The following is a 20839-nucleotide window of genomic DNA, read 5'->3' as shown; positions in this document are numbered from 1 at the left end:
GTTAGTAGACGTCTTCTTGTCGTAAGTTCCAGCCTTATTCACGCAGGCCAAAAATAACTCAAGACTTCAATTCTTTTGGCTCAAGATTACGACGAGGTAAAAAAGTTACACGAGTTGTGATTTTTGTCTGTTTGACATCCATCACAGCCCGCTGCTACCCACGTCACCCTCAACCAAAATTTGTTTTTTATACCTTCTTAATATACATAAAATATTTATATTTGAATATGATTTACCTTGACCCCGAGTGACTTTCAGCCAAAGTCAGCGATCAGCTCCTACCCAGCGAGACGCTGCCGCTGCAAATGGCTGGGTGCAACAAGTCGGAAGTCGATATCTCGAAGCTGGGTGCTGCGCCAGGCCAGGCCAGGGTGCGGCAACACTGACCTTGACCTCTGACCCGGCATGTAGGGTGAATCCAGTTACGTACATCTTCAGGTCAGTATAATGTGGCCTGGAGAGGGAGAGGGGGTGGTCTTAAACTTCCGAGAGTTGATTTCTTACACGCCCTCGGTGGCCATGGAGACATTGCAAGGCAACTGTGATTTTTATTTGATCTTTCGCTTGTAATTCTGTCAAAACATCGGACATTTAAAAAAAGATCATCCAGAAACTAACCTTGAACTTCAAACATCCATTTTTTTTCTTATTCACAAACAACAACCCCCTTAAACGCCAGTGACCTTGGGTTTGAAGGTTAAAGGTCATTATTAAAAGAATACTCGGGCATTTCTCTAGTGCATATCATATAACTTGTTCAGTGATAACAAAGCGAAGATTGTACTTACCAATACATACCATTTTTTCGCCTCAACCAGTTAACCATCCACGGAAATCACAACCCCTCAGCTATCACCAATATCTGCCTCTGCCATTAACCCGCCAACACTAATTGCCCTCAGTTACCATATAGTATCACCATCAGTTATCTTTGTACCCATGTCATTCACCGCCACTTATCTTCAGGCAGTATCTGCTCGGAACCTCCCATTCCCCCTCTCACAGTCGTTAACACCATCATACAACCGGATATCTATTTATCTTTTCCTCATCCCGTTAATGGTCGCCACCAAAATTAGTCGCTACAGTTAACCATCCACCAGCTGACGTCTAGACATCACGGGCCACTAAGAGATAATCTGCGGGGATATGTAGAGCGCCAGACTTTGCTCTCTCTCTCTCTCTCTCTCTCTCTCTCTCTCTCTCTCTCTCTCTCTCTCTCTCTCTCTCTCTCTCTCTCTCTCTCTCTCTCTCTCTCTCTCTCTCTCTCTCTCTCTCTCTCACCCTTCCTGGGTTACGTAAAGTCCATTCCCGGGAGTTTGGGGTCGCGCGAGGGTTAAAGTTAACAGGTGTTGCCATCAGCGGATTCTCTCTCTCTCTCTCTCTCTCTCTCTCTCTCTCTCTCTCTCTCTCTCTCTCTCTCTCTAACGTGTGTGTTAATCACTTGTTTCTAGTTCATTATTCATGGAATATCAAACCCTTCGGACATTTCACTCATCGTTTTACGAGATCCACCTCAAACCATTTTTAACCGCTCCGGAGTAACTGAAAAAAAAAATTACGACCGTTATAAATATACGAATTATAGTATTTCTTCTACTTCTTTGGCGAGGAATAGTAATGACATTCTATCTTGCTGCCATTGAATGGTTAAAGTGGATCTCACGAGCTACGCTGTGGCCATTCTCATTATGAATGTGATTCGAAATGCTGGATGCCTGGCTGGCTTGGCTGGCTAGCAACAGGCGCGCTCAGCTCGTGGGGTCAATGGGGGAAACAGCTCTCCTCAACATTAATGATAAAAAGAGGAAGACGTGAATGTATTGTTTATCTCAGCCACTTGTTGAAAATTGATGCTTTGAGGGTGTTTAAGTAGTTTTCGCTTAGTACTTTAGAACTATATTTTTTTATTTAGATTTTTAATCCAGGTTACTTTTTTACTAATAATATGGGTGTATGAATGTCAGTGTCTCCACCTCCACCTACCTACAATATCATCCTTACTCCAACATTTTAAGTTCCTCCAACACTCCTACACCCTCATCTGATTGGTCCACCTGTCCCAACCACTCATCACAAGCCCGTGATCTTCCTCACCCTATCATTGTGCCATCATTTCTCCATCTATGTGGGATCAGGGCAGCCAAGTTTTGTTATCTGACTTTCCCTTGTACTTAGAATGTAACCAGCCTCACTCGATCGATTAATTCCTTGATCAAACTCACTCCGCCATCATCTTCCATCATCAGCCCCCGTCTGTCACCAGTTGTTCCTCTTCTTCAGTGTAACGACCCACCAGTCCATTTTTTATCGTCAGTTTTATACCAGTTCCTCTCCGTCGTTTTTGCCTCGCCATCAACCTCATTCCGTTCTCTACCACTCTGCCACTTCCACTCTCCTCCATCTATTCCCACTCCATCCTCTTTCAATATCAGGTCGTCGCCATGCTCCCTCTACACCTCCATCATCAACACTCCATCATTATTTTCCCCCCAACACACACCCCCATCTTCACCGACTTCACCAAGACGTACAGACGTACGCCCATATCTGTTAGAATGTGATTGATTTTTGTATGTCAACATTCATATTATCTTTTCGCATTCATAGTTCTGATTAATAATTCTAATTCCACCCCGTTTATTTGCGAATATATTACTGATAATAGTTCAATAGTTAGACACGTCTGTGTTTTTTTTCATTGTTCACATTTCCTTAAATATGATTTTGATTTTTCATTTTTCGTAAGGGGTTTTTTGTACCCAAACTTCCCCCCCTCCTTTTTTTTTTTTTTTAACTACGGCATGTGGTAATTTATGTTTTTCTTTTGTGTTTTTAAGTATAGGGTATGGGTATGTATTTTGATAATAATGTGCATATTTTAATTTACTTCTCTGGTCTGTTCCTGATTTTTTTTTTTAGGTAATTTGTCTAATTTACTCTACCCTCGTGAAATTTTAGAAATTTGTATTCTTTTTATGATCTGTTCATTTACTATTTGTCCGTGACTCAAACTTCTTGGGTTGATATTTCTCTATTATCCTACTCAGACATGTGAAATTGTCTTGCTTGCTTATTTATCTTTCGTCTGTATTTTTGCTACTTTTTCCTTTCACGTCTTTATATTCATATAGTGATATCTTGATTCTTTTCGTTTGTGTATTTCTTTGTAAACTTATTTGTGTATTTTCTAGCTTTAATGCTCCCACTTCCAATTGTCATCGATCATTTGCACTTCAACCTCCCATGTTTTCCTCAGTCTTACGTTTCTCATTTTCTCTCTTTGGAACTCATGACAGCAGCGATATTCTACGTTAAGTAAACCTCTTCAAGTCCCCTGGTAAGCTGTCCTTCCCTCTTGAACATAGCACTGCTAAAGCGTGTCGGGAAAATGTGGCAACGCTGTGGACAGGATTCGAACCTGTGCGGGCATGGCCCAATGGATTTCGAGTCCATCTCCTTAACCACTCGGACACCACAGCTCCGAGTGTAACTTGCGTAAGTTTGATATCAACTTTTCTGTTTTTATGGCAGTCTTACGGTAATGAGTTGAATTATTCTGTTGAAAATGTATGGAGTTTGATTATTTGTTCAGATATTTGTACAAAATTGAATGATGGTATAGATATAACTATACTATTTTGTAATGTAAATATAGATGTACAATGATGTAAATATTTGTATTAATTTAGATTGTTGGAAGTATGAAATGAAATGAATGATTCTATTGTAGATATGTATTGTTTGAATGATTATCTTATAAATATTCAATATACTAATGAAGATTATTATCTTACAAATATATTACAGTGGCATAGAGGTTCCAGAACATATCCCCCCACTGGGAAGGCTCAAAAGGTATGTATTTATTTTGCTTTAAGGATAATTTTAATGGCATTATCGCCGAAAATCATAGTAAGGGACCATTTATGATTAACGGAATTCTGTTCAACCTGTAGCGATAACTTTAAAGAATGTTATATGTTAGTCTAGGTTATCGATAATATTAAATGGTAAGTTAATAAGATAATACAAGATTGTACGTTAACAGGTAAGAAAGAATAGGAACTTAAGTACGCGTAACCATTGCATAACTATTATTATCATTCTAGTATAATTACTATGTACTTATTTTTAGATATATACTGATTTAGATATTTTTGTTGTTCATACATAGAGATGCAGGCGATTATGTTATGCGTATATTGCATTTTAGATCATTATAATGTAAAAACATGTCAGTCTGGACAACCATGTCTTACAGTATTTACAAATTCAACTGATCATGTTGACATTGTACATATTGATGTACGTTTTATGGTGTAAAGGAAGCAACTTGAATGTGTAGGGTTTATTTTAATGTAACAACAGAACTTTACAGAACTTTGGTTTAAGTGTAATGGAGTCTGCTGCTTTTATAAGGTCTGATCACAGGTCGCACCATACATAAAAGCCTCACTTTCTTTCTAAAGGGCCACGCCATTTAAAGGCTCGTACCGTTTTGACCAAGGGGTCGTATCGTCGTGCTCAAGGATCGTACCGTCGTACTGACGGATCGTACCGTCGTGGTCAAGGGGTTTTAACAAGTGCGTTATCAGGAAGGACAGTGACGGATAATATACCGAATACCTCATCTCTCTGTAACTTTATCTCGCACTCGTCTGTATTTCTCTGGAGGCTCAAGGTTAGGGCGTCTGTAATGTCGCCGTTCGATCTAAGTAGGTAAATGAAGTGATCCAGCCACTTAGACCCACCTCCGAAGCTGAAGGGTTTAAAAGTGCAGTGGTCAAGACAGCTGGCGCGCATCATCATTGGTGCATGGTGTCACCGTTCACCAACCCGCACTTATGACGCGCTTTTGACGCTTTCTTTACCAGTTTGAATGGCACGCACGTATGTGTATGTCTCAGATGACGCAAGGTTACTTTTTTTTTTTTTGAGGCGATACGAACGTTAGGTTGCGATTCCTGAGCATGACGGTACGATCCTTGAGCATGAAGTTACGATCCTTGAGTATGAAGTTACGATCCTTGAGCACGACTGTACGATCCTTGAGCATGATGGTACGATCCTTTGAGTACGATGCCTCTTAGCTTATGTTGTTACATGGTCCTTAAGTAAGGCTGGAAGGTTGAGTAAGACGAATGCGATAACCTTTTTTTTTTTTAACGATAACTTATCCGCCATACTCGAGGAATGAACTCATACTCAAGGTGTCGAGTCGTACTCAACTTGAGGGGTTAAAACATCGTATTCTAGAGTTTATTATCGTACTGTGGTGGTCGAGTCGTTGTATGTTATGTCGTCGTACTCATCAAGGTTGTCAAACCGTCGTACCTCAGGGGGTGAATCGTCGTACTTCAAGAAGGCAAGATTTTTATGTACACGTCAATGACTCGGATCTTTTTCAGCTTATTAACCCCAGTGCAGCCAACCCCCATCTTCCCCCTCTAGGCTCTCAGAATTATGATAGAAGAAAAATAGAATGTTATACCTTCCGTTTTCTTCGAGATGCTGGTATGTTTTCTGTGGTTGTGCCGACCTGAAGAAGGGCGACCTGAAAGAGTATAAGACGATTGTATGTATAGTCTTGTGTTTCGCTCAGACACACTGGATATAAGGTTCTCTGCTCGTGTTTTTGGGGTTGGTCTTAGTAAGAGAATTTTTTTGAAGTATTATAGTAATGATTATGATAATTATTATATTATTAGTATTACTTCTACCCGGAACTCCTTTAATGGTTATTTTGCGGTTTTAAAGGCTGCACTTCACGTAGGAACAGGGCTCGAACCGTTGTGTTCAAAGGGTCGTATAGTCATGCTCAAAGTGGCCCGAACCGTCGACCTCTTGTGACCTGGGTAGACCAAGGCGCGATGATCGTCAGCAACAACGATTGCCAGGAGTGTTGTTCGACGAGGCCGTCCGTTCGGCCGCTGTGGTGAACGTCAGCCTTCGAAACGCTGAAAAACATGGCCACCGGGACCGGTCTTGGTGGTGTTGGTGGCCCGGCAGGAAGTGATGTGAATGATCAAGTTATTTCTGGATCAGCCTCGCCTTACGGAGACGCATGCACGGGCCACTCTGTTTGTTTTTACGCTGCTTCGTCCTGATGTAAAAGAACCGTCATTAATTCACTGTTTGTTAGGATTCTCGAATCTCTGTGATAGATTTAATGTTATTTTACACCTAATATGGGTTAGCTGTTGTCTCTATGACTGTCTTGGACACCCAAGGCAGTCATTCTTGATTATTTTTATTAGTTACAGTCGTACGTTTGGTTGAATGTTTTTTCCCTTGTGGTTTGTAAATGTTAATGAGGTTGCCAGTCCTCCTTGACTGCACGATCCTTTTTTTAAGCATATTTTTGTCCTTTTGCTTTCGTGACCTCATCAGCGATCTTACCCCCCTATAACCCCCTTGAGATCAGCAATTACGACCCTTAGAAATGATGACCTGGCATATGACCTGACCCGTTTTAAGGGCCTTGGTCTCAGGATTAAGATGTATGTGTATATTTAACTCGACGTCAAACATCCAGAAGTCTGTCCTTATCTACATTTTATACACTGGAGAAGAGTCGTGCTTGTGTCATTAATATTAAGGAACAACATCAGGGATTTTTTGAAAGTATAACTTACGATTTCGAGTCTACATTTGTTACATGATTTTATTCTTGGCTAATGTTGTGGTTGTACAGTATTCAGCCACGTTATAAAACGCACATTAGATCATTTTGTGTGTGTGTGTGTGTGTCGCGATATAACAGTTCTTGAGTTATTTGCAGTTATGGTCGTGCCTCATTATAGGCCGAAATGAGTATTTAAAAAAGTATTATAGTTGGTTCTTGTCGAATTTTTTTATGATTTAATGACAAATTTCATCATCGAAGCCAACCGTATTGGATAGCTTAAAAACATAATTTTATTATTATTATTATTATTTTATTATTATTATTATTATTATTATTATTATTGAAGAACTAAAGGGAATCTACAGTGTCAGAAAGCCTGAGGTGAAAATACTGTGATAAACACAAAATTACGATAAGAAAATATAGACGACCGTTGGAAAACGTGTCAGGCGAGCAGAGCGTCCAATCAGGGCGTTGTGATAATATTCGTTATCTCGCCCCTTCCATTCACGAGATAAGCTTATCTATATTTTATTCAAATCAGGTGTGAGATGGACAAGAAATAAATGTATATATATATATTTTTATGCACCAGGATCACGACACCCACCGATTTTCGAAGAGGGAATGCGATTTTTGGTGGCAAAAGCAGACACATTACAGCCGCCAGATCGTACGTAAACCCGGTCGTGTAGCGTGGCGTCGTACGGCCAATTGTAAGGTGGTGTCCGACGGTCGTACTACGGAGCTCGGAATCTGTCTACGTTATGCCCTTAAACTTTTAGACAAGAGGAACCACCAAGCATTTAGGGATTGTCCGGGAATCAACAGGTTTTCCTTAACACGGGTTTAGCCAAACCTCTCTCCTCGTTGGGAAGGTAGAAAAAGCCTCGGGCAAATGCTTGGTCTGTCACTCTCCCTCCCTCCGCGCCGACCGCGGGTGTTAATGATAGAATAACTAATAAGGAAAACCCAGGACACAGACCCACACCCCCCATCACCCCTCACCCCCATTTCCTAGTTAATCCCCCCCAACAATGCTGCTACGTGACGCTTGGAGCGTCTCCATCACTTTTTTCTTTATGATGGACGCTGTTGGACGTTTGTATGTTCTATGAAGGTGCGCGTTCCTGTGCACTTTGTTCGTGTATATATATATATATATATATATATATATATATATATATATATATATATATATATATATATATATAAACAAACACGGGTTTTAATATCGTCCTTATGGGAAATTTATACATTACATTCTAATGTATACACGTATACAGTTCTAATGATTAAAACTATTTTCCTTTTTTTTGGTTTTGTTTCATCTGGAAACGCATCGTAGAGTTACACATGTAAACAAACTAGATTTTACTTACCACTTGTGAGAAGTATTTGAAGTAGTATTATAAAGGCTGATGTTACATTAAGATAGGCGAGAATGTTTGTAGGTAGGGCTAGTGTTACATGTAGGTAAGCTAGTGTTACGTGTAGGTAGGCTAGTGTTAATGTAGGTAGGCTAGTGTTACGTGTAGGTAGGCTGGTGTTACGTGTAGGTAGGTTGGTGTTATGTGTAGGTAGGCTGGTGTTACATGTAGGTAGGCTAATGTTCCGTGTAGGTAGGTTGGTGTTAGTGTAGGTATGTCAGGATCACATTGAAGTAGATTGGGATCGAGGCAGGGAGTGTATTCTCCCCTTGTTTGTAGGTTAGGTTAGGTAAGGATGAATTGGTTAGAACATTTCAACACTTTCCCTGGACTTCCGAGATGATGGGTTAGAACGTCTCCCGCAACCTTGGTGGACATAATGTAGTTAATATTTATCATTTTGGTCTTTAAGAGCTTACATGTTTATGAATCGCTATATTTGCAGAAATCATTCTCTTACAAGAAACGTCAACAGATCTAATAAAAGGAACATTAAGGAGAAATCCAGGCGAATTAACGATAAACCAATTGCTACCGAGTCGTCGGCAAATTAACATTACGTGATTATTTTTTATCCATGGTTGTGATGATATACTTTGTTGATCACCTCAATTTGTTTCACTGTATTTGATTTGCATTGGTAACACACCCGCGGCCTCAGCAAACCCAGCTTGCAGATACGAGGCTACAGATGTACCCTTTGCCATGCTCGTGGGCACTTTCACGTCTTAAAACCACAGCTTAAAGAAGAAAAAAAAAAAAGGACATAACGCCAGCCTTCAGCTGAAATGTAGAAATATAGGCGGGAGAAAGTCATGATACAGATGGAGTATTGTTCATAATAGTCGTGATACAGATGGACTCGTGTTCATCAGTTAACTAGGTGAACACACGGCTTGTTATTTAACAGACGATTCTACCACATGTAACAATTCCTGTGAAAGATAGTTGTTTATTTTTTTATTTTTTTTTTTCGTAAAAGCTTGAGCAGTTTTGCAAGAGCGTGTCCATGACTTTTCGTGAAATACCGGTTGCTGAGGCAATGGGGATATATATATATATATATATATATATATATATATATATATATATATATATATATATATATATATATATATATATATATATATGACATAAGGGAGTAGGAGGCACTCAAGCTGCCACCATTCCTCGGGAACAGATGAAAGAGTTCAAAGTTTGGAGGTGATAGATCTGCTTTCCTTTCTGATTTCTCTCATGAAGAAAGTTGCAAAGAGGCAGCAGTAAGTACCAAGGGCAGCTGTGGCAGAGGCAACGACACCAACTTAGATTGCACAGCACACAACGCCACACACACACTGGCAAAGATAACCGTGGAAGTAACTACAGGAGCAACTTTTGCAGTAACTACAGAAGCAACTTTGGCGGCGGTATTTGCATGGCAAAGAAAGATATATTGGCTGTAGTGGGACAAGCAGCAGCACATAGTAGTCCCAAATTGCCAACAGTAGGAGGAAGGGAATAAAAGCGTTAACTCGGGAAGATATTTGTGGTAGTGTATCATAATAAAGATAAGAGAAAGTTGAACACAATGGAATCTTGAGAAATGAAGGACATCAGCGGAGAGCGGTTAGAGAAAATGATCCTACCGAGAAATTATTATGGTAAACTTTAAAAATTAAGTAATGCAGTGCTCATGCAATAAACAGTGTATATGTGCGACAAATAGAATAAATTCATATCCTATGCAGATATATTTCGCTTCTAACTCGTGATATAACAGCACACCAGAAGATAGTGAAATATCATCAGCTCGTAATGAAAAAAGGAAAATGTCCGTCTCCTAGCATGATGCCTCTCAAACACAACCCGGAAATTTTCTCTACACGGCTCAGGTATGATGGAGTCTCCAACAGAATTCCATGAACCTTGGGTGCTTAACATAACTCCATCCCACCTGTTTTCTAAACATGTTTCTTTTTAAAGTTATCGTGTAATAGAGCCCTTGTCTTTCTAACGTAACTTCATATTTTACGTTTATTTTTATCGTGTTACAATAATTAAATTGCGAAAGACATATAAGCCCAGATCAACGTGATTATATCTTGTTAGGCTATCTGCAACTCGCACTTTAATGTGAAGTAACAGAATTTTGTTTACTTTATCATTTGATTATTTTAGGATGTTAAATACAGTAACTATGACACAATAGTCGCTCAAGGTAGAAGCTCTCGTTTGACTATAACATGACCAATTATGGTTGAGGTATATATATGTAAAAGACATGCCAGAAAAGTTAGGCTCAAACCAGGATATGTTTACATGATATCAAGGGCAAGAGTGACATGAATTTCATTAACCCACAAGGGGTCTTGCATTCATCAACAGTCTACAGAAGTAAATGTAACGAAGATGGGATGTTATGAAAGAAGGCCACTATATGGATATTTTATTGAAAGAAATAAGCTGCATGTATCTTTTTAGGGAGCTGTCCCTATCTTCTATAAGGTCAAAAGTAGAAAATGGTTCTTTACACATCAAAAAAGCAAATGGACATTGATTCCAGGAAAGAATTTCATGTATAGCGAATTCAATGGCCTATGGTGAGCTGATTTAGAGTAAAGGGAATGATTGTCTAAATCCGGACCCTAAGAATGCAGCTGTCACCGCAGAACAAGAGGCTTCTTCTGTTCAAAGAAATACATTATTGTAAGGGAATACAAGACATGCTCGGAGAACTTTCTCAGAATGAATTGGGATGAGGGTCTGTCAGTGAAACTTCAGACCGTTTGTTGAAGACTTGACAGGCGTTGAATTCGTACCTGAATATTTTTACAGTTGGTGCCGAGGTTATGAGCAAAGTCCTGTAAATTCCATCAATTTACAAGGGGACTCAGGCAAACACCAGCGTCGGTCTGGAAAATTATTAATGCAAGCCTGAGAGGCTGTCACAAATGAAAAGGTGTTGGTTACTAGTATTGCTTGAAAGGAGATATGCTTTCACCTTAGTTGATAAGGTCTGCAAACTTTATATCCTATATTAGCACGAATCTAGAATATATTTCTGAGGCCTGTCACCACATTAATAGAACTACGAACTAATAAAGTACAAGGTGGAGTACAACATAGTACGAGTAATAAGATACCTAAATTACAGTGAAACGTTGTTCGTCGTAAATTGGTCCACAACGAAAAGGATTAATTGGTGAGTAACGATTGCAAATGGAGGTTTTAAAACCAGCTCTATGTAATAGCATGATATTAAGCATGATGTAAAGAAAGTAATTTCATAAGTGTAACGGATGAATGGAATAAACTCAGCAACGGAACTGTGAATACGAAACATACAGCAGGTGAAAGAGTTGATAAAAAGCTGTGGGTAAGGCTACGAGAGTTTAGCACTTCCTGATAGGTGCAAATAGCTTTTTTTGCACACATATACACACCAAAAAAATGACACGGAAGTATGAAGTTGTAGGTAGCCTCCCAAGGACTGAGAAACCTCAGGGTAACGAAACCCCCCATCACACCACCCGTCACCTCCATACAGAAAGGTAAGTAATTTAGAACGAGCAGACAATCTGGTGACGTCCCCATTTTAAAAGTATAAACCCAAAAAACCTCCTTCAAAATGATTCAAAGTAACGTTTGCAGGCCCCATGGTTGTGTTAGTTAGCCCGGACGCCAACAGAGGGTGCTGAGGCTTGTGTTTATATTCTGCATTATTGTTGTTGACAGTAACTTGGTAACTCCACCTCCTCGATTACCCTTGAGACTATAACCAAAACGTGTCCATAGTGAGTATAGTTCAGGCTTCCTGTAGTGTTTAAAGGCAAACTGTAAGGTTCATTGTCCCTGGGTGGTTCGGCCCGAGCCAAGAGGTCGTCAGACTTAACGTGAATTGAGTAGTTTTCTTCAGGTCGTTCCCATGCCAAGTAGTTCTGGTTCTTGGAGGAGAAACCTGTCACTTGGGAGTCTTTCCCAGGGTCTTGGATAGGAAATGGGGTCACGTTGTGTGTGTATTTAGGTACCCATGTAGAGTCAGGGGCGAATTTTGATGTAATTATGCAAACCCCGAGCTTTTATATAGTCCCGTGGAGATATGTGAAGGGTCAACCCAGTGTGCTTAAGTGTTTTTTTTTCTCCATTTAGGTGAAAGATGATTAATAGATAATTATATATACTCCCGTTTTATCATCGTTTCGAGTGATAATTTTTTTTTTGAGGAGAAGCTCCTTTGGTCAAGTTGATGCGAGATATAAGTGTTGGGAGGGGAGAATACTTTCTTATCTCATAAGTACGATGTCCCTTTCCTTCATGATTGGGGGGGGGGGGGAGATTAGAAGATAAGGGGCAATTGCGAACTGGAAGATAGCAAATTTCACACACATGACAGCAGAATCAAGCCACCTTTGATAGCAAGGTGAAGTTGGGTTCGGATTGAAGTGAAAGAACATTTCTTATCGTATTTAAGTTGTTAGAAGGCCACTTCCGTAAGTAAGATGTTGAAAAATCATTGTCTGGAGTGACATTTATTTTTAATTATTATGCAAACAGTCATCCATTTGAAGCATTTCCTCTGAACCATCAGTAGCTTTTTGTTGTAGTTTGTGGTTTCTGCCATATATAACCATGGGATCCTCGTGATTTGTTGTCTTTGATATGCAGGACGTTTAGGCGAGAGATATTAATTTTGTAACATGGTTTTAGGCAGTAAAATGATTCAGGGTAAACCAATTGAAGCAAAAGTACGCCATTACAAATATACCAGCATGTTCAAAGCAACAATTTTATATAAACTTTATATTACACTTATTTGACATAAACAAAACGTCAAAATTAAAACATTTTGAATGAAAATACCCATCCTCCTAGTTTAGTAGTTTCAAAATAAACAGGTAAAAACTCTTATAATCATTACTATTTTACATTTTACATTTTTGCCGTGTCAGTTCTTTATTTCATTTCTTGTCACATTTTTTGTAAGTGTAGAAGCCAGCATTTCACTTTTTAACACACTGATTGTAGGTTAAGGATGTGTAATTACTTCTTTGTACTGTACAGGGAGAGGGTTTCTATGCATGTGGAGCCCTGTCTGTTTAACCACGTCTAACATTAAAAAACTTTGTAATCTTACGTATGCTGTTTGCATTTATTTTATCATTGTATTCCATTCATCCATTATCCCAAATGCTATTTAAGTGCTTCATCATGTCCTTTTTGGACATCCTTCTTTAATTCTATGTTATGGTCCATGATATTCCTATCCTCACATCTTCCAAGGAACTGTCCAGTCTCTGCATCATCAGCCTGGCTTAATAACTTAAAGGTTATAGTCAGGTCTCCCCCACTCTTGCATCTTCTGAGATGGTTAGATTTAAGACCTCAAGTCTATCCCAGGTACTGTTGTTGCCTTCCCCTTTGGACCTTTTACGTTAGCTCATAATGCTCCTTTAGATGCAGTGACCAGACTTGAGAAGCATATTCTACTTTAGCATCATGAATGATGTGAACACCTTGTTGAGTATTTCCATACCCATGAACTTAAAAAGGAGGTTTAATGTTAGCTGTGTTAAGGAAAAGCACATGATATTGAGGCTTATGTTTGTTTAAGCTCTGAGCAAGTATTACATATACCATCAGTATTTTTGAGGATCTTTAAAAAACATAGAATAGATTTCCGTAAAGTGTACCTGACCAGTCCATTTGCACAGCATAAGCAGTAACAAAGGCTGCATCATTGGAGAACATTTAGTTAATTGGGCTTTCATCAGGTAAGTAGGCACTTTGCAGGGGAAGAGTACAATTTCTGAAGACAACATAGTGAAGCTATATGTAATGTATAAGGAAGTCGGTAGTTTTAAGAACTTTTTCTTATTTTACAGAGACCAGTATTGATTATGGCAACAACACACACCATGAGAACAATAGGCAGTATGCCAGCGAAGTTTGTACCAAGGAAGAGGGTGAGGACGCGGCCTTCTAGTAATGGCTATCATCGAGTGGCTCTCATCCACGGAGAACCAGAGCATAAGGTGAATGTTGTCTTCATTGGATAGGATCTGCAGTAGGTGCAAGTGTTAAAGAAAGGTTAAGGGTTGAAGATTCATGGAATTGGGTAGATGAAGCAAAGAGAGATTTTAGGAATCTGCTGAAATTTCTAGGAAATGGTTAGGTAGGTAGGGTAAAAAAGTGTAGAATATTTAATCCTGAAGAAAAAATGTAAAAGTTTATTTGTATGAATTAAAAAGAAATCAGATCAGGATCTCAAGAGATGGTTTGATCAAAGGTTGAGGAAAAAACAACTATTTTGGTAGGAGATACATTTGTGCAGAGGGGAGGTTTATGTGAGAGGCAAGAGTGCACTAAACATGTTGGGGAGACTGCACGTGAAAAAGGATGAAGTTTGTAAGGGATGGGGATAGTCTTCCCAAGAAGGGATTGGCTGTAATGATGTAAGTGATATGGTTTTTGGTGGTATTAAGCATATTCTTTAATCCATGTTAATGGTAAGGAATGTTTTTCAGACTGAAAATTTTTGCACTTTTATGGCATAATTACAAAAGACGTGCATCTTTCACCTATCAAACCATCCAACATGTGTGAATGCTGGTGGATCTAGCCTTTCTCTGGCCAGGACTTTTCTGACATGAGTAGCAGTCTTGTGAGGGCTGCAAATTGGCTCTGAAAGACCATGGATGGATAGCGCTGATGTTTTGCTTGGGTAGTTGAGGTATCTCTATCAGGACCCAATTTCCATGATTGAAAAAGACTGTATTGTTTACTTCATGTAAGCCTTCTTTTTCAGAGTGCACAAACAGTGGTGTAGTAATGATGTCTGATGCACCTGGGTCAAAAATTGCCCCTCCCCAAGAGAAATGATTGTATACCAACAACCTTTTATACTCTACTTTTTTATTTATAATGTTACATGTTGACATTACCTACCATGGTGCTTTATTTTACCATATTGTCACGATTATCTGGTTTCTGAAAGTCAGAGTGCAGAAAAGCACTTAAAGCTTTACCCCTGGAAAGTGACTTCTTGGTGCATGGGTCTTTTTTCAAAAGACATTTAGGAAAAGATTTCTCAAGGCAAGCTTGTTATTAATTTGCCTCTCCTGAACCCTGCATTTAGGAGGCAGATGCCCCTCCCTGAACACCTCTGCATTGAGTAAGTGACACACAAAATTAATTTACATGAATTTTATACATCTGGCTACTGCATGTAGCTGTATTGATAATGAAGCACTTCAACCCATATCTTCATCATATCCATGGATAATGAGTTCGTTGAGGGACTCCAGTTGCTTTTTTCCAGTCTCCTCAATCCTAGTGACTCGAACACACACAACCATAGAATCATTTTCAAAATGAAAGCCTCAAAACATTTATTCTGTACATTAAGACCAAAAGGGAAAATTTTATATTTGTACCGTGTCTGACATCAATTGAATCCTTACGATGCTTAATTAGGCTTTTATAATTGGCACATTATTTTTTCATATAGACTTTGATACCAGTACATTCTCTTTCACTCTTTATCTGAAAATATTTCTTTATTCTGTTTAATCATCTTTCTAAGCTTTATTCCAATTTTATTTTATATATTTTTCATCTCCACCATTTTGCCTCTTTTGTGCATCTTTGTATGTATACTATAATTCTTCTAAGATGTTAGATTATTTGTACTTTTCAGATTGATGAATTCATGCTGTATAGTGATGATGATGAGGATGAGGATGAAAATGATGGAGAGGAGGAAGAGAGTTCTCATGACGGAGGTGGTTACATTGCCTTGGGGGGTGTACCTCACCATCCATCACACTCACACCACACAGTTCGACGGAAACAGACATTCATGCAGGTACACCATTTATACCATGCAGGTGATACCGTTGATATTATCTGAAGTAACATAGTAAATTAGCAGTTATCTGAAGTTAACATTGTCCTTTTATGCAGTCTGCTGCTATTTGCATCATTGCTAGCATGTAGGTTGGTGTTAGGCCTAGTTCTGCAAAAGTGATTTTTGCAAAGATGCATGTGAGCAATTCATATACCTTGTGTAAATGAGAACACATTTAAAGATAATAGATGGTTAGATAAAGGCAGGTAGGTGAGGAATTTACTAGTTTCCAAAACCATTTTTGTAATAAAGCATTTATCGTCATTCCAGAAATACCAGCCATTAAGTCGAAACTTTGCTGACTATGTCTTGACAAGATCTCGGGGGTGTAGCAGACTTGAACACCAATACATCAATGAAGAATTTGGCACCAGACATATGCTTACTACAGGCATGTTTAGAGAGCGACCTATACCTTTGAACCGAATCAATAAGGTTGGTATGAAAATATTTATGCATTGCCTCTATATATATATATATTGTATGTGGGATATTTTGTTGTCACTCATGCATCTGTCTCTCTGTCTATAGACACTTTTTTTGTCAGTACTATAACTCAAAAACAATACATAATGGAGACTTGATACATACACCATAGATGCCCACTCTTATAATGAATTGGAAAGTAAGATTAGTAATTGTAACATGTAGGATGTAAAGTATCACTTTACCACAGCACTTTCTTAATTGATTGCTATCTTCAATAGTATGTCCAATGTCATATTTAGTTTATGTGATTTTGAAACTTGTGCTTCCTCTTTTTTAGAATTTATACCTGTTTTTCTTTTTTTTTAGGTGTTCTGCTCCCAGTGGTTGAGTGATCACCAGATAGCAATGGGAACTAAATGCAATAAGCTGATGGTTTATGATGTCAATACAAGACAAATGGATATCATTCCTTCTTTGCGGAGTTCAGAATTGCTTCGTCCACTAGAGCAGCAGTGTGGAATTCATTCAATTGAAATAAATCCATCCCGGACACTCTTAGCCACTGGTGCACAACATTCTACTGACATTGCTGTGTACAGACTACCAACCTTAGACCCTGTGTGTGTGGGTGAAAAAGCTCACAGTGACTGGATTTTTGACATGTGTTGGTTAGATGACCAGTTTTTAGTGTCAGGGTCAAGAGATACCCGCTTGTCGCTATGGAAAATTGATGATGAGATTTCAGAGATGGATGAATCCAGCAATCTGCCTAATTATGGCCATATAAAGCCTGTAAAAGTTAAAAAATGTAATGGTGCAGAGAAGGTGCGGGCTGTTATTTTTAATCCCAACTTTGTTGAGATTGTTGCTCTATCTCTAAATGCTTATCTGCATGTATGGGATGCTAATCGTTTTGTTCAGAAAATGTCTCGGAAACTTCCACATGCTATGGAAAATGTTTGTCTCACAAGAAAAGAAGATAGTTCTCTGTACGCAATAGGATCTAAATCACATACAACGCTACTAGATCCTAGAACTTTACACTATGTCCGAAAGGTAAGAAAATGTTTTTGTGCAGAATATGAATGACAATTAAGTGATATTATTGGTTTAGTCTGTTTTGACTTTTTTTTTTTTTTTTTAGGCAGGAACAGCAAACAGGTATAAGATATTGTATGAATGCGAGGTAGTGCAAGGTAACAGACGAAAGAATGGCCCAACCCACCCACGTACACATGTATATACATACATGTCCACGCATGCACTTATACATTCCTATACATCTCAACGTATACATATATATACACACACAGACATATACATATATACACATGTACATAATTCATACTGTCAGCCCTTATTCATTCCCATCGCCACCCCGCCAGGTGGGATGTGGGAAGATTACAAAGGGTAGTGAGTGGTGGGATGAGGAAGTAAAATTGTTAGTGAAAGAGAAGAGAGAGGCATTTGGACGATTTTAGCAAGGAAATAGTGCAAATGACTGGGAGATGTATAAAAGAAAGAGGCAAGAGGTCAAGAGGAAGGTGCAAGAGGTGAAAAAGAGGGTAAATGAGAGTTTGAGTGAGAGAGTATCATTAAATTTTTGGGAGAATGAAAAGATGTTTTGGAAGGAGGCAAATGAATTGAGAAAAAACAAGAGAACAAATGGGAATATCGGTGAAAGGGGCAAATGGGGAGGTAATAACAAGTAGTGGTGAAGTGAGAGGGAGATGGTGTGAGTATTTTGAAGGCTTGTTGAATGTGTTTGATGATAGAGTGGCAGGTATAGGGTGTTTTGGTTGAGATGGTGTGCAAAGTGAGAGGGTCAGGGAGAATGGTTTGGTAAACAGAGAAGAGGTTGTGAAAGCTTTGTGGAAGATGAAAGCCGGCAAGGCAGCAGGTTTGGATGGTATTGCAGTGGAATTTATAAAAAAAAGGGGGGGTGACTGTTGTTGACTGGTTGGTGAGGATATTCATTGTATGTATGGTTCATGGTGAAGTGCCTGAGGATTGGAGGAATGCATGCATAGTGCCATTGTACAGTGGCAAAGGGGATAAAGGTGAGTGTTCAAATTACAGAGGTATAAGTTTGTTGAGTATTCCTGGTAAATTATATGGGAGGGTATTGATTGAGAGGGTGAAGGCATGTACAGAGCATCAGATTAGGGAAGAGCTGTGTGGTTTCACAAGTAGTAGAGGATGTGTGGATCAGGTGTTTGCTTTGAAGAATGTATGTGAGAAATACTTAGAAAAACAGATGGATTTGTGTGTAGCATTTATGGATCTTGAGAAGGCATATGATAGAGTTGATAGAGATGCTCTATGGAAGGTATTAAGAGTATATGGTGTGGAAGATAAGTTGCTAGAAGCAGTGAAAAGGTTTTATTGAGGATGTAAGGCATGTGCACTAGTAGGAAGAGAGGAAAGAAATTGTTGGTTTGCAGCAAGGATGCATGATGTCTCCATGGTTATTTAATGTATTTATGGATGGGATTGTTAGGAAGGTGAATGCAAGAATTTTGGAGAGAGGGGCAGGTATGCAGTCTGTTGTAGATGAGAGGGCTTGGGAGTTGAGTCGGTTGTTGTTTGCTGATGATACAGCACTAGTAGCTGATTTGGGTGAGAAACTGCTGAAGCTGGTGACTGAGTTTGTGGTAAAGTGTGTGAAAGAAGAAAGCTGAGAGTGAATGTGAATAAGAGCAAGGTTATTAGGTATAGTAGGGTTGAGGGACAAGTAAATTGGGAGATGAGTTTGAATGGAAAAAACTGGTGGAAGTGAAATGTTTTAGATATCTGGTAGTGGATTTGGCAGTGGATGAAACCATGGAAGCAGAAGTGAGTCACAGGGTGGGGGAGGGGCAAAGGTTCTGGGAGCGTTGAAGAATGTGTGGAAGGCGAGAATGTTATATCAGAGAGCAAAAGTGGGTATGTTTGAAGGAATAGTGCTTCCAACAATGTTATATGGTTGTGAGGCATGGGCTATAGATAGGGTTGTGTCGGGTAAACCATGGAAAGGTCTGTGGGTCCTGGATGTGGATAGGGAGCTGTGGTTTCGATGCATTACAAATGACAGCTTGAGACTGAGTGTGAACGAATATGGCCTTTTTCGTCTCTTCCTGGTGCTACCTTGCTGAAGCAGGGGGTAGCATTGCTGTTTCCTGCGGGATGGGGTTGTGACAGGAATGGATAAAAGCAAGCAAGTATGAATATGTACATGTGTATATATGTATGTCTGTGTATATGTATGTATGTGTGCATGTATGGGTGTTTATATGTATGTGTATGTATATGTGCATGTACGGGCATTTATGTATATATATGTTTATATGAGTGGATGGGTCATTCTTTGTCTGTTTCCTGGCACCTTCTTGCTGATGGGGGAAATGGTGATCAAGTATAATATATATAAATAGAATGGATGTTTATGAGTGGATGGGCCGTTCTTTGTTTCCTGGCATTACCTCGCTGACGTGGGAAACAGCAACTGTGTGTAATAATAATAGTATAATTTGTATCTGTGATATTGCAAGGAATTTTAAGTGTGTATTTGCTATATTTATCTTTTTAAACAGGTTAATGCTAGAATCACTGGCTGTGGGATACGTTCTGTAAGTTTCCATGGAGATATTCTAACAATAGGAACGGGAGTAGGTGCCATCATGTTTTTTGATATGCGAGCTGGAAAATACATGGAATCAACTATGAATAGGTGAGTTTGCACTTAAAAATATTCCTTCCATTATTTGAAGTTACATGCCTTGAAACATGACTTTACTGTGAAGTGGTGAAACAGTTAGGTTCTTACTTTTCAGCATAGTGTTCCCCCTTAGATATGGAAGATTGCCTTGAATTTTATGTATATCTCAAGTTACCTAATTACCCACATGGATTTCATAAATCCACATGCTTTTATATGGGTTGGTAATTGCGTTTCATTGATTTGTAAGACAGTTCTTTGCTATTTTGCTGGTGATCATAATGTCATACCTCAGCTGCGCTTATGATTTATATCAGTAGTAGAAGCATCAAGGAGATGTGAGATATTCATTTCTATAGTGACACATTGTTAAAAGGTGGTAAAGTAAACTGAAAATTGTTAAAAGGTGGTAAGGTAAACTGGAAATAAGAACTGGGAATTTTTTCTCAACTTTGTCCAAACATTAAGGAAGAATAAATTCACAAGTCTTGTAACATTGTACCCACATCTGTCTATTTATCATTTCCATTTAAGTGAAATAAGTCAAGTGTATACAGCCTCGTAATTCACTCACACATATATTTCATGCATGCTTAGTATGGTTAAGTGAACATGGGTAGCACCAGGAAAACAGACTAGAAAGGCCACATCCGTTCACATTCTGCCTCTAGCTGTCATGTGTAATGCACTGAAACCACAGCTCCCTATCCACACCCAGGTCCCATAGGAATTATGATACTTAAAGAAATATTTTGCTTGCTTTT

General features: G+C 39.0%; 1 protein-coding gene and 1 non-coding gene across 7 annotated transcripts in view; one reads left to right on the top strand and one right to left on the bottom strand.

Annotated features, from left to right (window-relative positions):
- The first annotated feature begins 287 nt into the window (after positions 1–287).
- DCAF12 (DDB1 and CUL4 associated factor 12-like protein) overlaps positions 288–20839 on the top strand; it is a 28006-nt gene continuing 7454 nt past the window's right edge. The window contains exons 1-8 of one of the 6 annotated variants that reach the window (XM_071689131.1): positions 288–438; positions 3303–3498; positions 3811–3858; positions 13926–14075; positions 15740–15907; positions 16220–16384; positions 16745–17434; positions 19951–20087. In XM_071689131.1, the coding sequence (XP_071545232.1) occupies positions 13941–14075; positions 15740–15907; positions 16220–16384; positions 16745–17434; positions 19951–20087 (1295 nt within the window). In that variant the 5' untranslated portion in view covers positions 288–438; positions 3303–3498; positions 3811–3858; positions 13926–13940. Of the gene's footprint in view, positions 439–3016; positions 3499–3810; positions 3859–6009; positions 6112–11509; positions 11595–11705; positions 11838–13925; positions 14076–15739; positions 15908–16219; positions 16385–16744; positions 17435–19950; positions 20088–20839 lie in introns of those variants that run through there. The other 5 variants (XM_071689130.1, XM_071689129.1, XM_071689127.1 and 2 more) reach the window with 5 other exon arrangements.
- Positions 3401–3482, bottom strand: TRNAS-CGA (transfer RNA serine (anticodon CGA)). Its single transcript has one exon. It is a non-coding gene; the product is annotated as a tRNA-Ser (tRNA).

Source organism: Panulirus ornatus, chromosome 46 (assembly GCF_036320965.1).
Source record: "Panulirus ornatus isolate Po-2019 chromosome 46, ASM3632096v1, whole genome shotgun sequence".
Taxonomy (NCBI): domain Eukaryota; kingdom Metazoa; phylum Arthropoda; class Malacostraca; order Decapoda; family Palinuridae; genus Panulirus; species Panulirus ornatus.
Note: the sequence above shows the minus strand (reverse complement) of the source record. Positions and strands in the feature narration are given on the sequence as shown.